Genomic DNA, 21,024 nt, shown 5'->3' with positions numbered 1-21,024 from the left:
TGTGGAATTTTTCCTATAATGTTTCCTGGTGTGGAGGTTTGCTTACGCGCCTGCGCACATTTCCCGAGTTTTCATCTTTTCCTTAGCAGGTGTATTATCATGGAAAATTATGCCACACCGAACTTAGTTTAGATGTTCTCGTCAGCGCTAACGGTATATTGCAAGGTCAAATTATTTGTCAGGTCGTAAAAAAAAACTAGAAATATGGTTGGGTCTTTGGTCGAGCCTAGCCTTTCTTCTTTAACGTTTTTTTTTTTTTTTTCATGAAAATTCCGCTGTGGGCAATTGTGAGTTACGTTTTAACCGTAAAATAAGGACACTGCAATCAGTGATCAATTGGTGGGCTTTAATTCGATTTAAAAAGATATATACAAAATACCAAAAAAAATGAGCCATTAGGGTTAGGAAAGATACGAGAGGGCGAGACTAGTTTTTTTTTTTCCCTTGTCTCGGCCCATCAGTCTGTCCATTAATCTGCCTTGTCATGCTCCCCTTATAGCTACAACTTTTAGAGGGTTATAGGGATTTCAGTCTTAATTAGGTACAGTGGAAGACCATCATTTTAAGAATGTGTATGAGAAGTTCGAGTGAGGTTAATATGATGCATATATTGCTTCGTCAGTATTTGTTCAATATATTTTTTTTCACGGCGAATTAGGTCTAAAGCCTTGATATTTTAATTTACAACCGTTGCTGATTTTGGGCAAAAAAGTAAACTTATACTTATAATCATATTAGGATACACACAAAACGTCGCAGTGCAGTCGTGTTAAAAAATAGAGTGATGTATTAGTGAATGTACATCCTAAAACAAGGACGAAATAAGTACCTTAAAAGGATTCAGGGTCAACTCACATTAATATTGAATGTAGTTCGTGTTATTTACTACCTTAATCTCCTTTCTCACACTTTGCTGTAAGCTTGGGACTTTTATCATCGAGTTTTCACACCCCAAAAAATGCACTTTGATTTTGAAGTGGCTCTACGATAATGCAGAACTAGAGAGAGAAAGTGTTTGAAAAAGAATTCAAGGTCACTCGAACCGGTGCTGACTGAGTGAATTCGTTTATTTACTCCTACTGACTCTCATTCTTCAGTGTAGTATCCAACCTGATACGTAATAAATAATGTTGTATTTTGGAAGATACTCGCACGTGCAGTGATGCATAGTTACATTCAATGTGCTGCCTTTTTGAAAAAAAAGTTAACAAAAGTTTGGACTATTGAGCAACAAGTGGGTATAAGTTGGCGTTACTTAAATGGATACCAAGACGTTTGCCAATTCCCTCTGCAGTGCAGGACTGGCCGTGTTTTCTTTCTGGTACCAGTTTTTATTTAGTTGCCTACAAATGCAAATGATTAAAATGACTTAGTTCTGAAAGTTCAGTAAGCTTTTGTGTTATATTTTATATATATATAATATATATATATATATATATATATATATAGAATATATATATATATTATATATATATAGATGTATATATATATACATATATATTATATATATATACACACAATTATATTATCAGAAAGTTGAAAATAAATAAGTCTAGATTAAGTCTGAAGTTGACTAGAAACCAGTAGGATGAAGTAATGGATATTGATATGCATGATAAAAAAAATGATAGTGGCTAGTCAGTTAATATCCAGACATTGCAATAGTGCATTTATATCTATAAAATAATAGGCAAGTGGGACAGTGTGAGTACGAGTGCAAGATAATATATTGCTGATTAGCTGTTGTGTAGGAAGCAGCTAATGCTGTGTAATTTCTCTGCAAGAGTTTTGCTCAACACCTTCACCAGGTAAAAAATGAACAAAGCAAGTGACATATTATCTGCCTTTACAACAATTTTCAACTGTGCAGACTTGCATTTCTCTCTCTCTCTCTCTCTCTCTCTCTCTCTCTCTCTCTCTCTCTCTCTCTCTCTCTCTCTCTCTCTCTCTCTCTCAGGATTCTTGGGTTTTAATTTTCTCCATTTGACAACTATATATGCCTGAATACTGTTTTAATAATTTTTTTAAAAATAAAGTTTCCATGAAATGTACCGTTTTATGTCATTTATCTTTTAATAGATTCACATAAAAAGTTGTCAGTTATAATCTTTGTCCAAAATATTTAGAATTAGAGTTAAGGTCTATACTCAAGGTCTATACTTAATGGAACCATTGTCACGGTGTCATCCCTGAGTTAACATTTCAGCAACAATTCTTCTTTCTTTACTTAGCAGAATGCAATGGAGACAGTGCCAGTGAAGGTCACGAGAAAGCTGAAACAGAGTCACAGGAGAAGTGTGAAGGAAGCAAGAAAGAGAACAAGGATGCGAAGGATAAGGAAGAAGACAAGGATAAAAGTGAAAAGGATGAAGACAAGGATAAAGATGGCCTGTTGTTGCAGGAGTATGGATTTAACGTTAAAATCAAACCACCCACTGGAGATGCCTTTGAAATACAGGTGTGTTAGTGTTACTTCATCTGGTTGCTGTAGGCATTAAATACTTAAGGTTCTTTGCAGCGTTCCTTTGGCCCCTAGCTGCTGCAGCCCCTTTCATTCCTTTTGTACTACAACTCCATTCATTTTGTCTTTCTTCCATCTTACTTTCCACCTTCTAACAATTTATTCATAGGGCAACTGTGAGGTTTTCTTCCTGTTACACCTTTCAAAGCTTTTATTACTCTCAGTTTCCATTTTAACACTGAATGACCGCATTAGTTCCAGCGCTTGGCCTTTGGATTAAATTCTTTACTCTAATGTATTCCATCTGGTAGTTTAGTTTGTACTGAACATAGAGGAAAAACCAGGTTGAGTTAGTGGTAAATTATTTTTGAGCTTTTTTTAGGTTGGTTTTTTCTCCTGGCAAACATGCTGCTGATACGTAACATGTTTGGCTTGTGTATATTCTTGTTTGTTTTAAAAAAAAGTATGTTGAATTGGATTAAAAAAAAACCATGTTGAATTGGGAAAAAAACCCGTGTTGAATTGGGTAAAAGAAAACCATGTTGAATTGGGTTAAAAAAAAAAACCATGTTGAATTGGGTAAAAAAAAAACATGTTGAATTGGGTTAAAAAAAAAACCATGTTGAATTGGGTTAAAAAAAAAACCATGTTGAATTGGGTTAAAAAAAAACCATGTTGAATTGGGTTAAAAAAAAACCATGTTGAGTTGGGTTAAAAAAAAAACCATGTTGAATTGGGTTAAAAAAAAACCATGTTGAATTGGGTTAAAAAAAAACCATGTTGAATTGGGTTAAAAAAAACCATGTTGAATTGGGTTAAAAAAAAAACCATGTTGAGTTGGGTTAAAAAACAAAAAAAAACATGTTGAATTGGGTAAAAAAGAAACTGTGTTGAATTGGGTTAAAAAAACATGTTGAATTGGGTTAAAAAAAAAAAACATGTTGAATTGGGTTAAGAAATATTTTGCAGAAGCTGTTTGCAGATTTAAATTTGTTTTTTATTCGGTGTCCCTTTATAAGTAACCTGTTTGGTTTTGCTTATATTTTACTTTATAATAGTAATATTTAGGATAGCTGTGACTATGCTGACATCTTATGTTTGGGGGAAAAATTATTGAATTTAATACATTTACAGTTACAAACCATTAGAGATTTATATGTACCATTGGCCAGTCCTAGTAGAGTTAACTATCTTGGTAGTCTGGTAAAACTAATTACCAAACCTTCTAGTGTACACAGTGTATGGTCAGATTTCTTATTTTAATTGTTTTGTGTAAGATTTAAAACTTGCAATAGAATTTAAGTTTTATTGCTAATATAATGTTGGAATTATCATAGTTTGTGAATGTTGTAGAAGGTGAAGACTACCGTGTTTTTATATACTACGTATACCTATTATCATTTTGCCTATGGTGCCTATTGAGTAGTAGTAGGTCTATAAAGTGGTGTGATTAAGGTTATTCCCAAAACAAACTTCTGTCATATAAAGTAAGACATTTACTGTACTGTACATATATTGTTTAATGTTATTTTTTCTTAGAAATACAGAACCTAATATTTGCTATTGTATTTCTGGCGCCGCCAAATAATAGAATGAAATTCCCTCTCAGGTTAGCAGCATGGAACTAGTACAAGAGATACACCAGCTTCTAATGGACCGTGAGGACACCTGCCATCGCACCTGTTTTTCTTTGCTGCTGAGTGATCAAACTCTTGACAACTTTGCAGAGCTCAAAACTATAGAGGGCCTTAAGGTAGGGAACTTTGCACAACTCAGTCTTCTGAAAAGGTAAAAAGATAATTATATACAAACTGTTTACTTTTTGTGATTGAAAGTACTAATATCAATTTTTATGGAAAGTTGAGTTTGTATATTCCTTATAAGTATTTTTCTGAGTAATTGAACAAATTTACCTACTAGTATAGTGGTGTTGAATAGATAATCATTACAAGTAAGGTAAAGCTTGGTTTTATAATTATTGTTGGAATTTGTAAGGAGTCGGCAGAAAAGGCACCTACTTGCTTGCATGATTTTAATGAAAACTGCAATGTAAGTAGTGTTATAGTGAGCTATGCACATGCAGATGAACTCAAGGCCTTACGTGAAATGTTTTGTTTAAGGAACTAAAGAAATAACACATTTAATACCAGAAATAGAGAGGAAAATTGTTGTTGGTGGTATTTTTGCAACACAAGGACTTCCCTGCAAATGCCCTTGTACATATCTGGACGACTCTTATAGAATCCATGTAGATCAAATAGCCATTGATCAAGAGAGAAAATGAATGCCCAGGAATGTAGAAACTACATAGAAGTCAAAGTTGAGGTTGGCAGTGGTCACCATATTGTCATTGCCACACTCCACTGAAATTTAGTTGACAGAATATCCATGTTTATTACAATGGCAACTAGGCATCAAGAGGATGAAGCCTTTTGTATATGGAACATCTTGGCACTTCAGAGATAGCAGAAACCAAAGGTGACAAGTGGAGCCTCAAACTGACTTTTCAAGAGATGACCCGGCCAGTCGTATTTCTTTGATCTGCAACATAATTAAGTTTAGTAATGCACTAGAGTATCATTGAAAAAGGACATATTTTTATTACCCAGCACAGATGTGGTGCTGAGGAAAAGTACATTGAGAAACTCCAAATTAATTTATATCAAATTGAAGGGAGCAAGGAGTTGTATTTAAGAACGACCCTTTAATAAACTTGAACATGTGGATGAAGTAAAAATTCATAACAAAAAGGAGGCTGCATTGTTTAAAAATTGAGGTGCTCATGTCTTGAGATCATGGAAATGGTGACAGTATTGTGCTGGCAGAATGAACCCAACTTTGGAATGGTGCTCAAGAAAGAAAGATAACATTAAGTGTCATTATTGAAGCACTGTAATTATTTTACCAGTATTATCAGTAATTAAATATTTCTATTATATAGAAACTCCTAGAAATTATGGCCATTGTTTGTACAGTAATTCATCTGTAGTAGATTTTTTCTCTGAGGCATTTGGAAGGGGAGACTGTAGTTGTTTATAAGTAACTAATAATTATTAAAGTAATCTTAACATTATGGAGGTCAGATTTTAGCTGTTGTAGAATTCAAGTTCTTGTGAATGAATGTTGTATAGCTTCAGTTACGTAATCCAAGATTTTATATACCATGTATTTGTTTCTAAAATTACAGTGCCTGGTAACTTGAAAGTAAATTGAAAATTTGAGGCACCTATTAATGAAATTTTTTTGTACATGAATACCAATTCATAACATTGTATCACTCCTGTACATTCATTGTTCACAAGTAATTTTATTACTTTCATTTATTTGGTGAATGATTGTGCTGATGACTTTGCAGGAGGGGTCTGTCATCAAAGTTCGAGAAGATCCTTACACAGTTCGGGAGGCCAGAATTCATGTGCGTCATGTGAGGGATTTACTAAAGTCACTGGATCCAGTAGATGCTTATAATGGTGCTGATTGTGCCTCATTATCATTCCTCAATACAGTTGCTCAGGGGGATATTATGGGTAAGTTTTAAAAGAGTGCAGAAATATTTATTATGTACTGAAGTTGAAGATTAATCCAGATGCACGAAGTGACAACGTATAGTAATTTTTTGACAGTTTGGTCATTTGCAGCTTTTTCCCATTCACTAGTCACTACTGATATTGGTTAGCAATGAGAACCCTTAAATGTGAACAGAGGTAACTCAGCACTACTAAGGATACAGGTACTATCCTACTTACAACCAAGTTTGGTTCCGACCCACTGGTTGTAAGTCAGAATGGATGTAAGTCGAACCTTAGAAAGTGGCCAACATACTGGGTAGGGTATACTATCAAACCTTTGCTATATAAAAGTGCCTACTTAGTACTGTAATGTAATGTACAATCATTATTTCAATCTTTTTACCATAATGTACTTCTACTAATACATTTTAATCATTTATGTAATAGTATATATGACGTACAATCAGGCATTGAGTTACAATGAGGTTAGGTTCTTGCATGCATATCAGAAGTCTATTCTTACGTAAATTAGTTTGCAATTCAGTCTACAATACAGTTAATACCAAATGATGCTGCAGATAGGGCAGGGTAACTCAAACTGATGCTGCCTGAGTGATGAGAGTTCTCATGAGATGGCGCAGTGCCAAGTAACTCAATGGTCAACTGTCTGAAGTAAGGTTGTAAGTACGAGTGGTCGTATGTCGAGTAGGTTGTAAGTCGGATAGTGCCTGTATATGTAAAAGTTATAAAAGGGTACAAAAACAACAGTAGGTAAAAAGCTTTCTCTAATTTCCAGTTAGTCTTGTACCTACCTCACTTATGCACATTGCAACAATGACTTTACCTCTGTCTATTAAATCTTTTATTTCTTTAGTCATTTTTTCTTTTCAAGAGTCTTTTATCTTTATAGACTGCATTTGTGCTGTTTATGGATCTTTTATCTCTATAGACTGCATTTTTTCTTTAATTTAAAGTGCTAAAGTATTTTGTATATGAAACGTAATCATAGGAATGGCTTAAGATATATACTGGAGGAATTTCATATTTAAACATTCTTAATTTTTTAGCTTTAAATGCAGAAGGAAGTTTTTCTTTAATTGTAAGCACAGTATATTTTTGTAGTTATTGTGTGATATCATTTGCACTTCTCTTTTGACTTGAATTAAACAAGAAATTTCTCCTTATTTGTGTAGCAGCTAAAAAATTTTTAGGAAGGTTTTTTTTTTTTTTTTTTTTTGTTTTTTTTAGGCAGAATTAAAATTATTTTGAACCCTTTTTAGAAAAGAAGAAGAGTCCTGTTGAGTCTATAGACTGCACACCACCTAAGTATATTCTTCCAAGCTGCAAGGAAAGACCACTAGTCCCTCTACAGCCTTTTGCCAAGGAACAGAAGAGCCCACAGTGCCTCAAGGTAAAAATGGACAAAACCTTTTTGATTCAATCAAAAGAAGTTATTATAATCAATAAGCAACAGTTTAAGAAGTGACTTTAAAAAAACCCATTAAATACAGAAATAAAGATAAAATTTATTCAGTATTATTGTATGTAATAATCATGCACAAAGATTGATACCTTAATCAGACAATTGTACTCTGCAACCTTCATGCTTCTTTCATATTTAATGAATGTGAACCAAGTAAATCTCCTCAGAGAAAAAAAGCAATGCGAGAGAATGGATACTATATAGTTTTTAATTTCAGGTCTTAACTATGAGTGGCTGGAACCCTCCCCCAGGTCCACGCAAGTTGCATGGTGACTTGATGTATTTGTATGTGGTCACTTTAGAAGGAAAACATTATCACATAACTGCTTCAACATGGGGATTTTACCTTAATCAGTAAGTAATAGTTTAAGTGAATAAACCCATTGGATTATTTGGCCTCTATGTTCAACTGCAAGCAGCAGAGCTTGCAACAAAAAAGCTAGCTGTCAAGCCTATCCTCACAAATGATATTCCATGGAAGAAGACTGGTTAGGTGTAGCCAGTCATCCAGGTACTGCAGAAGGCTGATACTCTTCGAATGAGCCCATGCCAAGACTAGGTTGAGACACAGGTGATATTCCGTCCACTGTGAGCTGGTACGAGCAACAAGGGAACCAACCTCATCTCCTTGAGGAGCTTCACTCACTGAGTTTCAGGACAAAAGCTCATTTACACAACCGCACATAACCCGCAAGTGATTGGCATGATGGAGGAGCGGCACTGCCCCCTCAAATCAGCACAACCGCAGATAACCCGTAAGTGATTGGCATGATGGAGGAGCGGCACTGCCCCCTCAAATCAGCACTCGCAGTCAGATGTCATTGCAGGAGTTAGAGAAAGGAAGTACCATGGTTCTAGCGGGGACTATGAACAGCCCTGCAAGCAGGGTTCAATTTATTGCCGGTAGAAGCACTCTACAGACAAGTGTTGGCAATACCAGTGGATGCTTTACAAAACCCCACAGAGCCCACGACATCCACACATACGTAGAGCAATGGAAAACATCATGTCAGTGAAGACAACATATTATTTAGCAAGGAAAGAATACGTCTATGAAGACTTCAAAGACCAAAGCCTGCGTTCATAAGAACGAATACATACTAGGCACCCCTCTCCCCAACCTACTTTGGACTACACCTCATACCGCAACAGAGCGCCTTTGCAGTAGGCCTTGTGGTGCCTTTATTCTCCACCAGCTATACATCTTTGATAGGGTTCAGGGTGTTGATCGGACACATAGATGGGAGGGGTTCTCCCTCAGAAGTAGCTGTAGGTTCAAGTCATCTTTCTGAGCTGATGCTATTTCAGGATATGATATCTTTATCTGAATGGTGTTGATGGAGCTCAGGGAGAGAGCATCTGCATGTTGTTGGAAGAGCCCTTTAAAGTAAATAATGATGCAGGAGTGTCTGTGTAATGATGCATGTACCAACAATTGGTAGGTAGTTTTCACAACAAATTGCCGTTCTTCTAGCATGTGTCGGAAGTAGAGGATGGCTCTCTGGGCTACCAATAACTCTTGGTTGAACATGGAGTACTTTTGTTCTGCTGGCATAAACTTCTTGCTGTAGAATGCCAACAGTCAACAAACCATTGTCTATTTCTTGTTTGAGTAACGCCCATCGCTGTCCTTACTTTTGATGTTTGACTTGGGATGCATTCTCCTGCCTAAGTTGGTTTAGGTCCAAATCATCCTTCTGAATGTATCAGTCTGGACATTGTTGAGAGAGTTCAAGGAAAGAGCATCTGTGCATTGTTGGAGAGCCCTTTATCTCATGATGCATGTATGTTCATGCAACGGTGCTGTTGTCTTGCTGACCGCCTGTCTCTAGTCTGGGTGAAGGTGTGAACCAACAGTTGAGACTTCACCACAAATTGTCGTCCTTTTAACATGTCAGGAGTAGCGTATGAATCTGGGGGCTATCAGTAACTCTCGGATGAACATGGGGGCTACCAGTAACTCTCAGATGAACATGGAGTATTTTTTTATACTGGCAATAACTACCTGCCAAAGAATGCCAACAGGTAACAACCATTGTCTATTTCTTGTTAGATTACCGCACCCATCACTGTGAGCATTCCTGTAAATAAAGGAAAGATTAGTGTGGCAGTAGAGGTGACGGCTTTTTTTTAGCTAGCATGAAGGCCATTTTGTTTTTATATCAACATGATTTTTTAGGTTTTTCTTTCAAGCATTCATATCTATTGTAGGCATTATTTCAGCAAGGCTGGGTATGAAACAGTAATATAAAACATTGGTAATAGATAGCCCTTAAACGCCGAGCCTCTATTTTTTGTCTGTCGTATGCCGGCGGCATTGGGGAGTTAGTGTTGAAGCGGAAAAAAGGTTTACAAAAATCACAGCACGCTTAGTTTTTAAGATTGAGAGTTCATTTTTGGCTCCCTTTTTTGTCATTGCCTGAAGTTTAGTATGCAACCATCAGAAATGGAAAAAAAATATATCATATATAAATATTGGAATATATGACAGCGCGAAGAAAAAAATTTCATATAGAATTGTATACAAATCGTGCTGTGAGTAAAATGGTTAAAGCTAATTTTTTTTTTTTTTTTTCCCACACAATTGCAATGATTTTGGTATATAACAAACTGTAGAACGATCAAAGCAACACAATATTTTCTATCACAAAATGATGCATGAATTCGTAACGCGCGGACGTAAAAACAAGTTTTTTTTTCTAAAATTCACCATAAATCGAAATATTATGCTAGAGACTTCCCATTTGTTGCAAAATGAAGGGAATTGATTGAATATTACTAGAATGTAAGGATGTTAGCTTACAATTGCAGTTTTCAACCATTTCAGTCGAGTTAAATTGACTGGAGGTCGAATTTTTTCTATATCATGATTTATATGAAAATATTTCAAAACAGATAAAAGCTACAACCATGAGTTTTTTTTTTGCATTCTACATGAAATTTTGCACATTTTCATCTAAGGCCTAATATAAAACGGTGCAAAAATTACGATAAGGTGGCTAAAGAAATTCTGAGTTACCGCGCGCTAAGGGAAGGAAAAAGTTTTTTCAAAAATTCACCTTAAATCGAAATATTGTGCTAGAGACTTCCCGTTTGTTGCAAAATGAAGGTAAATGATTTAATGTTACTAGAGTCTAAGAGTTTTAGCTTACAATTGCATTTTTCGACCATTTCGGTCGAGTCAAAGTTCACTGTAGGTTTAAATTATGTCACTTGTCGTGATTTATATGAAAATATTTCAAAATTGATAAAAGCTACAACCATGAGTAATTTTTTGTTGTATTCTACATGAAATTGTGCACATTTTCATGTAAGGCCTAATAGAAAACGGTGCGAAAATTACGAGAAGGTTACTAAAGAAATTCTGAGATTTTGAGCAGAGTTACTGTGCGCGTTGAAGGAAGGAAAAAGTTTTTAAAAAAAATCACTATTAATCTAAATATTGTGCTAGAGACTTCCCGTTTATTGCAAAATGAAGGTAATTGATTAAATGTTACTAGAATGTAAGGGTTTTAGCTTACAATTGCATTTTTCAACCATTTCGGTCGAGGCAAAGTTGACCGTAGGTTTAAATTTTGGCACTTATCGTGATTTATATGAAAATATTTCAAAACAAGTACTCATCAATGTACTTTTGTTGGAGGCCTCTCAAATGCTTACGGATGCCCCTCAGGACACCCCGATGCTTCCGAGGGGTGGTAAAAGGCACAGGATGTGGTCCTTGGTCCCTTTTGGCCACACGTGGCTGCACAACACGGCGTTGAAAAGCTGGGTCACCTTGGATGCTTGGTCCCTCTCCAGCATTCAAATCTAAAACTCGCCTCACATGCTCACTACCGACAGGCAGTGAGCACCTTTCATGGTCCTGACAACATCGGTACATATCTGCAAACGTCCTGTTGCGTCACAAATACGCTAACACTCGCAAAAGTTCCGCAAAACACGAATGCGTCAAGAAATTGCTCTCCGACGATGTGTCGCTGATGCTTTGTAGTGCGAGAAGAAAGAAATTTGCCCATGCGCAGCTGGTTAACACTTGTAAACAAAACAACAGCGTGATCCGTGAACTCCCAGCATCCCTCAAGGGTCATGATTTAAAATCTTTTGTAAACTAGGCCTATAACTATTTTTCCGCAAATATTTAGAAAAACTTTTTGTAGCCGACGTACCGTACGTCCACTACTTGGCACCTGACAGACAATTTTAGTCGACGTACAATACATCAGTTTTCTTAAAGTATTTGTAGGACTTGCCTGACGTCTCGTGTTTGTGTTGGGGCTGAACACAAGTATATGTCATCGACGTACGAGACGCAGAAGGGTAGGTTGCCCGGCCTTTCATCCATCAGACATCCGAAGTTCGCACCCGAGTTCCAAAGACCAAAGCAACTATGTATAGTTGAAGGTGTACATGCTGAAGGTGGGGTGATAATGGCCATGTTTTCTGTGCAAGTATCCTTAAGCAGGATGAACTTCATAAAATATTGTGGCATCCTCCATCTGGTTGTGACATCAGTGTTTGTTCAGCAGTGGATACTTGACAGATACTGTCTGGATTCAGAAGTCTCCAGTAGTAGCTGTATGGTCACCATGTGTTATCAGGTTTGGTCACTATATGGAGCGGAAATGCCAAGGAGCTGGTGGTTTTGACATATTCCTGCTCGTTCCATAACGTACTAGAAAGCTTGTTTGGTGTGGTTGAGTTTTTCTGGTCCCAAACATTTGAAATGGATGTGTGTGCTTGTGAATCTTTGCCAACTATGTAGTGCTTGACATGGTACTTTCTGGGTTTGTTCAGGTCAACCTCAAGTACCTTTGGGAACTCTAGGAGGAGAATTATCTCTGGTGTTGGAGTCGGCGTGAGCGGGGCTGCAGGGGGAAAGTTGTGTGATCAGCTGCGGTTTCACTATATCCAGCAGCATGTTGTGGGCTTTTAAGAAAGTTTGCTCCTGAAAGTGCAATGATTTAGTCTGCTGTGATGAATGTCCAGATGTACTACTTCCTGCTGAATGACAAATGTATGGTCCATTTCCCGTATTTTCGCAGGGGCTCTGCTGGCAGGGAACACCTGTAGAGCACTGGGGGTTGGATTGAGGCATTCGTGCAGGGTGGCTTGCACAAATGATTTTCATGTGCTGTTATCGACCGGGAACTTGGTATTTGACCTTTCGTCTATGATGAAAAAAAATGTAGTCTTTTTGCCTGTACTACCTGGAAAGCAGGTGTAGTTTCTCTTATAAGGCAACCAGTCGGCCCACTGTTGCCCTTAAATTTGTTGGGTCGCCACAGCAACCCTTTTGCATGTTTTTAGACAGCGGCAGTCCTTTTTGCAGTTTTAGGCTTCATTACTGAACCTCCAGTGGTAGAGACAAATGCCCTTGGGATATTCTTCCATTTTGGGCTTGTACTTATGTTTGTTTTTCCACCTAAAGCGCTGGGAGCAGTATAAGGGGGGGCAGCAGGATCCCCTGGATCCTGTTTGTCTCTGCATCAGCCTGTTGCTGTGGTGGTGGAGCAGCTGCTGCTATGTTTAGTTTTGTAGGCTCATTCGACTAGTGGGCCAGGGGCACAACGTCGACCAGCTTCAGGAATTCTTTGAGGTCCATGGTTGATCTGTTGGGGATGACTGCAACTGTTTCATGGGGTAATTCTCAGAGTAGGACATCTATCACAAGATCCAGTGTAGTCTTCCAATCATAAATAGCCACTGTAGCTGCCTGTAGACGTGCAACTGCTGCTGGTTTCTTATTGCTGCCCCCATGTTGTCTAGGAACCTCTGCTTTGAGGGTGGTTTTTTGGTTGGCAAGCTATTCTGTGATTTGTTCAAGGACATCTGGCAGGAACTCTAGGACAGCATCAACTTTGAGAGAAGTGGATATCATCTTGGACCTGAAGTTGTTCTCTGCTCTGAAGAACCAAGCCTCTGGTTTGTGGGTTGTGAAGGGTGGCAGGCAAATGCTTGCCGCTGCTGCGGTGTTATCGCTGGATGAGCTGGTGCTGGCTCTATCGGGCATCTGGATCACCAGTGTAATGAGGCAGTGAGTAAGAGGCAGAGGCAGAGTCGAGGTGTATTCCAATTTATTGACAGAATCCCAAACAGGCCAAGAATTCTTGCAAGAGTAGAAGTAGCATTTGACATTAGGGAGAAACAGAGATATCTATATACAGATAGATGTGTTTTCTTACACCTGAAAAAGGTTATTGAACTCTTATACAAACTAAAGTTGTTATATATGGTTGGAAAGCTTGTAATGTCTGACATGTGCTAGTAATTAACATTCTAACAAGGTCATTAAGTAGCTACTGAAAAGTGAATAAAGATTACTTGAAATCTGTGCGTCGCATTGATTTTTTTTAAAGCAAAGATACTCAGAGTCCCGGCGACCGAGTGGGACCGCACAGTACCAGTAGCTTGCTCAGCTACAGGCACCACCACAGCCACCAGGATGATCACCTGTGGTAAGCAAGGAAGCGAGTCAGAAATGCAGCAGTGACAGATTACTTGGGAAATTCCAAGTTTGCTAGGTTTTTCTAAAGTAGTAAAATTAGGATATTTCTTTAACCTTCTCATCCTCTGATGAGGGGATGAACAAGTATATTAATGGTTGACTTATCCCTCTTAGGAGTGGGTGAGCATGTTGAACCCAGGGAAACTATTCCTAAGCTTCATTCTCTCTCCTCTTTTGCCTTGCTTCTCCATGAGGTGCATTCATCACATGAAAGGGAACAAGTACATTTCCTTCTTCTATAAATGGTACAAAACATATCAGTCTTCTATTATAGTAGACATGAACTACATGGGTGTTCTTCTATAAATGGTACATAACATATCAGTCTTCTATTATAGTAGACATGAACTACATGGGTGTTCATGGCCTCCACACCAGTGTTGGTCTTGTTTATTCTCCATAACTAGAAAACAGGGTTGAAAGACAACAAATAAGTAAACAGTGCACATGGCAAGATACAAGGTACAATGAGGTTACTCACCCAAAATTCCATGAGCACAAGAAGGTAGAGAGCAGAGGTAATCTTTCTTGATAACAGCCAAAGAAAGAAAAGTAATGTGAGTGAGGCAGACGAGGGATGATTATTGTTCCCCCCACCTCCAGTGCTGTGTTTACCTAAGTTTATCAGCCATTCCAGCTCACGTTGAAGGAAACAACATATATAAAGGGCTCTGGTTTGTTTGTACCTAAGAAAAATAAAAATGTTAGTAAAAATACAAATTGCTTTAAAAACTTAATACCACTTTTAGTACTTTACTTTATTATATACTTTTTATGGTAGTCTAATATGTCTAATACGTTAGATTTGGTATGGTATCTAAGGCAATTGATATTTGTTAGTGATAAGTTATGGTGGCAGTGAAGTTTCTTATAGATTTTATTTAAACCCTAATTATTTTTTTTCTTATTCCAGAACAACTGAAGAAGAGTTTAATCCCAAACCTGCTAGTCCAAGCTATCTGTGCCATTCACTCATTGAGTTACTAAATATCCTGTCAAATGCCTTCAAACGTAATTTTGCAAACTTACAGAAGAAGAGAACATCGCGACATCCCTTTGAAAGGGTAACTACACCCTATCAGGTCTATGCTTGGGCTTCTCCTACACTGGAGCATGGAATTGATGCCCTTCGAGCAGAGGATGCATTCAGTAGCAAGCTTGGATACGAAGAACACATCCCAGGTCAGACACGTGATTGGAACGAAGAATTGCAAACTACTAGAGAGCTTGCAAGGCGTACTTTACCTGAACGTCTTCTGAGGGAACGAGCCATATTTAAGGTTCACAGTGACTTTGTTGCTGCAGCAACTAGGGGTGCCATGGCAGTTGTAGATGGTAATGTTATGGCAATCAATCCAGGAGAAGACCCTAAGATGCAGATGTTTATATGGAATAATATTTTCTTCAGTCTGGGCTTTGATGTCAGGGACCATTACAAGGAAGTAGGTGGTGATGCTGCTGCTCATGTTGCCCCACGTAATGACTTGCAAGGAGTACGTGTTTACAGTGCTGTTGATCTTGAAGGTTTATATACACTTGGTACTGTGGTGGTAGATTATAGAGGCTTTAGAGTTACAGCTCAGTCCATTATTCCAGGCATATTGGAACGAGAGCAAGAACAGTCTGTTGTGTATGGTTCCATTGATTTTGGGAAAACTGTAGTCACTCACCCAAAATATATGGACTTGCTTCAGAAAGCAGGCCAGCAGCTAAAGATTTTGCCACATAAAGTCTTGAATGAGAAGAATGAAGAAATCGAGTTATGCTCCTCTGTTGAATGTAAAGGAATCATTGGAAATGATGGTCGTCATTACATTTTGGATCTTTTAAGGACTTTCCCACCAGATGTCAATTTCTTAGATGTGAAAGGAATCAATTTAGGAAGTGCCTGTAAAGAAATGGGTTTCCCAATAACTCATAAGCACAAACTGGCTACACTCAGGCAAGAGCTCATTGATGCTTTTGTTGATAACCGGTACATGATGTTCCTCAAGTTTGCAGCCTTACATTTACAGCAGTTGGGTGCCAAAAAGCAGGAAGTTAGTAAGGTACCTGTAATAAAGGAGAAAGAAGAATCTGAAAAAGATGAGAAAGAAAAGAAAGATAATAAAGAAATAGAGGCTGAAGAAGCAAAGAAAATAGTTGAAAATGTCACAGAGAGCATTGCTGCGGAGAAGCAGGTTGAAGAAAATACAAAAGATATAATTAAGAAGGCTGCTGCAGCTGTAGGATCTCTTAAGGAAGCAGATTTTGATATTAGGTTCAACCCTGATGTATTTTCTCCTGGAGTTCAACATGCAAGTCCTCAAGGGGAGCAACTGAAGAAGGAACGCCAGTTGGTTTGTGATGCTGCAGAGTTTTTAGTTAGTGTACAGCTGCCTAGTTTAGTTCATGATCTGACAGATCATGCTGCAGCCCCAACTGATGGTACAACACTATGTGAGGCACTACATACTCGGGGGGTAAATATTCGTTATCTTGGCATGGTTACCAGCCTGCTAGGCAAAGTTTCCGAACTTGACTACATCTATACAATAGCTGTAGGGGAACTTGTTGCTCGTTCTGTAAAGCACGTCTTCACAAGTTACCTTCAAAATGTTGAAACAATTTGTCTGTCTTCAGCAATTGCTCACTTCCTTAACTGCTATTTATCATCATGTAATAGTCCTCACACATCTGGGAAGAACGATGAGCTTATGTCTAAAAAGAAGAAGAAAAGACACCCCTTCAGTTACAGCTACAGCTATAATCAATGGTCTAACCTATCTCCAAAGACTTTGTGGGCTCGCATCAAAGGAGAACTCAAAAGCTACTTCAGCTGGCAGCTTGAGTCTGATGGTATTGACAATACAGTAAACAAGTATGGTGTGCAAAAAATTACCCTGCTGCGATCTTTTTGCATGAAGTCAGGTGTCCAACTGTTTTTGAGGGATTATAGCTTTGACTCAAAGTCACAAGAAACCTTCCATGAGGAAGATATTGTGAACTTGTTCCCGATTGTCAAGCACATCAATCCAAGAGGTACAGATGCTTTCAATTTATATACAGCTGGTCAAACAAAAATTCAACAAGGATTTTTGAAGGATGGTTACGATTTAATCAGCGAAGCTCTTAACCTTCTGAATAATGTGTATGGAGCAATGCACCCAGAAATTGCACAGTGCCTTCGAATGTTGGCTCGCCTTAATTACATTATGGGTGATTATATTGAAGCAATGTCCTTCCAACAAAAAGCTGTTTTGATGAGTGAGAGAGTCAACGGTATTGATCATCCTTACACTATAACAGAATACACTCACCTTGCGTTGTACTGTTTTGCCAATCAGCAAGTCAGCATTGCTTTGAAATTATTATACAGAGCTAGATATTTACTCTTGCTGGTTCATGGAGAAGTTCATCCTGAGGTGGCTCTTGTGGATGCTAATATTGGTCTCATTCTTCATGCTGTTGGGCAGTACAGTCTCTCTCTTCAGTTTCTGGAAAAAGCATTAGAGCTTAACAACAAGTTCTTTGGTGACAAGAGCTTAAAGGTTGCCCTTAGTTATCACTTAGTGGCCAGAACCCAGAGCTGCATGGGCGATTTCAGGGGAGCACTCAAAAATGAAAAGGAAACTTTCACAATTTATAAAACACAGCTTGGACCTGAACATGAGAAAACTAAAGAGGCAGATGAGTGTTTGCGCCATCTCACGCAGCAAGCTGTTGTTATGGCCAAGAAAATGAGCGAGGCATTTAATGGTAGAGGAATGCTGGGACTTCCCCCAATTCAAATCCAGCCTCCATCCATGACCAGTGTATTAGAACTTTTGAATATTATCAATGGTATCCTGTATGTTCAGATAACACCAGCAGAAATTGAAAAAGTTCGCCTTGAATTAGAAAAGGGACATGCAAAGGCTTTGAAGGAGAAAGCTAAGAATGAAGCAACTTCTGGTCCAGATCAAAGCAGACAAAGTGAGGAGAAGGCAGATGAGAGTGATACCAAAACTGAAAGTGAAGAGAGTGAAGTAAGTGACAATGCAAGTGAAGAAAGTGAAGTCAAAACTGAAATGGAGAGTGAAAGTAAAGCTAATACTGGTGAACCAGAAGTCACTACCCTATAAAAGTAATTGAAAATGAAGACCAAAAAGTCTTAGAAACTCGGCAAGACGAAAGCAAAACCATATTGGAATCATCATCCGAGCTTTCTGGTGGTAGTCAAAGTGAAAAGGATGAGGATTCAGCCAGTAGGTGAAGCTAAAAAATAACTAGCACAAATTACCTTGAATGTGTAGTCACTGCTAGTGCCATGTATTTAAATTTTCATTAATGGGTTGTAAAGGGCACAATAGTTTTCCCATAGCTCAAATCTCTGGAATTGGGTGCAATTCATTTCTACTGTTGCTAGTGAAAAGCAGCTACCTAAAGAAGTGTCTGGCTGTGATCTAAGCCATAGAAATGCAATCAGTGCTTGTCAAGTTACAAGCTGTAGTCAATTTTAGTTCTATAGCATTAAGTACTATTTTGTATGGAGCCTTTAGTTTTGTATAAATAGTTGCTGTTAATGTTAACTTTATAGTTTGTGGTTGTGTGTTAATAGAAATAGTTAACATTCCACTGTACAGTTCAGCTTTTACTTGAAAGAAACCAGACAGCTGTTTTAATCAATAGGAATTTGTGCTTGAGTATTTTATAGTTATTTTTTGTCGGAAGAGATTGAAGTAGCTGTCTGGTCTCTGGCAGTACAGAAGAAGGCTTGGAAATGTTTTCATTCTTTTAAGCAACCACTGTTACATAGCTGTCTGGGAACCCCTTCAGTCAAAAGACAAGAGTAATGATGATCGAAGCAGATTCTAGTCTTCTAATGGGTTGTTGAAAAAGACTTAAATAGCCAATGTACGTATTGTTTACTCTGGAGGCAAAGCCACTAATAAACTTGTTTTTTGAAATACTATATGCACATCTAATTGCTTTAGCTTCCATTCTGTGTACAGAAAATGTGTGTTTTTTAGTCATCAGGGAAGTTTAGACCACATTAAATATCTTTTTAACAGGTGCTGAAGATGTTAATATACTTCTATGCCAATGTATTCAAGATATGTGCAATATGTACAGCCAAAGGTTCGTCGAGTTTTACTCCAGTCCATTATTCATGTACTGTAACGTTTCATTTTGAATTACGTGCAACTTTTCATTTTGAATTGCCATCCATGTTGGGTCTGTCCTTTTATGTTGGGTTCTTTCAAGAGGACTTAACTGTTCCTTTGTGATATATATATATATATATATACATGTCCATGTGCTAGTGTTCATTGTAAATACTGTTACTTTGGCATATATGCAGGTACATAACCATACAGAATTTGAGTCTTCACATATATCAACTTTTTATCACAAAATAACACTCATTATCTCATGAAATATAAAGGCACCACATCGTACTTCTCGGTTATCAATAGAAGGATCCACAGTAAATATTCTTGTTTAGCAAGACTATATTTGTAGAAATATTTACAAAGCGCAAGACTTTCGTCCATCCTTCTCTGGACTTGAGTTTAGTGATAAAGTCCACCAAAGGATGGATGAAAGCTTTTAAGATTCGTTAATATTTCTGCAAATATATTTCATTTTGGTAATGAGATTGTTACTGATGATCCTTCTGTTCATTATCTCATATCATTTGAATTATAGTAGTAGTATAGATCTACTTTTGTGTGTCTTATGTACTTGCAAATAAGGCACCAAAGAAAACACTGGTGCTGAGGATATTTAGCTATAAAAATTTAAAAAGCAATTTCTTCCACGAGTTGTTTTATGGGATATTAAAATTTGTCATTTTTTACAATAAAGCAATAAATTGGTTAAAATTTCTGGCTTTTTATATTGAAAAGATTTTGTTACTCATGTTTCCTGTTTATATGACAAATTGTATAGAGGGCCTGGAGCTCATGTAATTAAATTTGTAGATAATGTTAAATAAAAGCTGTTGATAATTTCTGTTTTAATAAATGTACCCTTAAGTAATTGGTAAAAAACTAAGTAAACTTGAGTTTATTAAGCGTTTGTAATTCCAAAGTATTGTTTATTCATTCAAATCAAGTATATATAGCCCTCATTCCTGCCTTAAAATCTAAAGTCAATTTTTAATTACTGTACAGAAGGCCACCTGGATCCAATGGAGGAACGAACTAATCTTCTCATAGGTAATCTGGACACGAAGCTCTCTGAGATTTTAAAGTGGGTATAAAGGTCTAAAATTACTTAAATGATGTGTTTGAATGGGAAACTATGCTGTTACAAAACTTATGCAAATGAAATGGAATATCACTTACGTTACTGTTGCATCACACAGACGAAGATAAGTATTGCCTAAATCGCAATTGTTCCGATACGTAATACAAACCCTCGGTCCTTTAACAATAGGAAGTAGCTAGCGGCAGCTGGAACGGTCGTAAGCTTCGAACAAGGGGAGAACGGTAGTTAACTGCTTGTCCGACAGTGCGCGCGCCTGGGAGGTGAAGACGTGTTCGTCATCGCTCTCTGCCCGCTACTCGTCGTATGCTATGATTGTATTTTCCCTTTGACTGGTTTGTTTTGGTTGTGAAAGAAATCGGTAAGTACTCATTTTTTCATTGTTTATTAAGTGAAACTTAATTATTATGGATCAAGAAGTGGAGCTTTTGCCGCGCCCCCCGGTCGCCCGTAGTGTGTGTCCCGGGCTGGAGGGGCGTAAATGCGGCGGATTTCGCTCCTTCATTGATGTAGATCCACATCATTTATGTACTCGGTGACGAGGGCGGGGATGCTCTCGGACCGAGCCATGTATTACTTGTGTAAATTGGTCTGAGGCGCAGTGGGTTCTGTATTAGGGTAGGAAGAAGCGTAGGCCTGCCAAGGAGTCGTCGGAAAGCTCTCCAGCGACTCCTTTGGTGACGGATACCTCGTCATCCTTCCTACCCCCTGCTCAGCCCCCACATTTCTCGCCTTCCCCTTCGGGGGTGGTTTCGGAGTCCTTCTCCTCGCTCGATCCGTTGAGTGTGGAGGAGGGCGCTCGTCACCCAGACGTCCAGTTGTATTCGGGGTC

The 21,024-nt window shown here is 38.0% G+C and overlaps 1 protein-coding gene across 2 annotated transcripts in view; it reads left to right on the top strand.

Moving 5' to 3' along the window:
* The window catches only part of LOC135217920 (clustered mitochondria protein homolog), a 38,468-nt gene extending 18,535 nt beyond the window's left edge, over window positions 1-19,933 (top strand). The window contains exons 2-7 of one of the 2 annotated variants that reach the window (XM_064254009.1): window positions 2,235-2,458; window positions 4,071-4,214; window positions 5,817-5,988; window positions 7,251-7,381; window positions 7,671-7,807; window positions 14,875-19,933. In XM_064254009.1, coding sequence (XP_064110079.1) covers window positions 2,235-2,458; window positions 4,071-4,214; window positions 5,817-5,988; window positions 7,251-7,381; window positions 7,671-7,807; window positions 14,875-18,064 — 3,998 coding nt within the window. In that variant the 3' untranslated portion in view covers window positions 18,065-19,933. Of the gene's footprint in view, window positions 1-2,231; window positions 2,459-4,070; window positions 4,215-5,816; window positions 5,989-7,250; window positions 7,382-7,670; window positions 7,808-14,874 lie in introns of both variants that reach the window. The other variant, XM_064254008.1, reaches the window with a different exon arrangement.
* Window positions 19,934-21,024: the final 1,091 nt, after the last annotated feature.

This window comes from Macrobrachium nipponense, chromosome 9 (genome assembly GCF_015104395.2).
Source record: "Macrobrachium nipponense isolate FS-2020 chromosome 9, ASM1510439v2, whole genome shotgun sequence".
In the NCBI taxonomy this organism is placed as follows: domain Eukaryota; kingdom Metazoa; phylum Arthropoda; class Malacostraca; order Decapoda; family Palaemonidae; genus Macrobrachium; species Macrobrachium nipponense.
The sequence above is the reverse complement of the archived record's forward strand: the minus strand, read 5'-3'. Positions and strand labels throughout refer to the sequence as shown.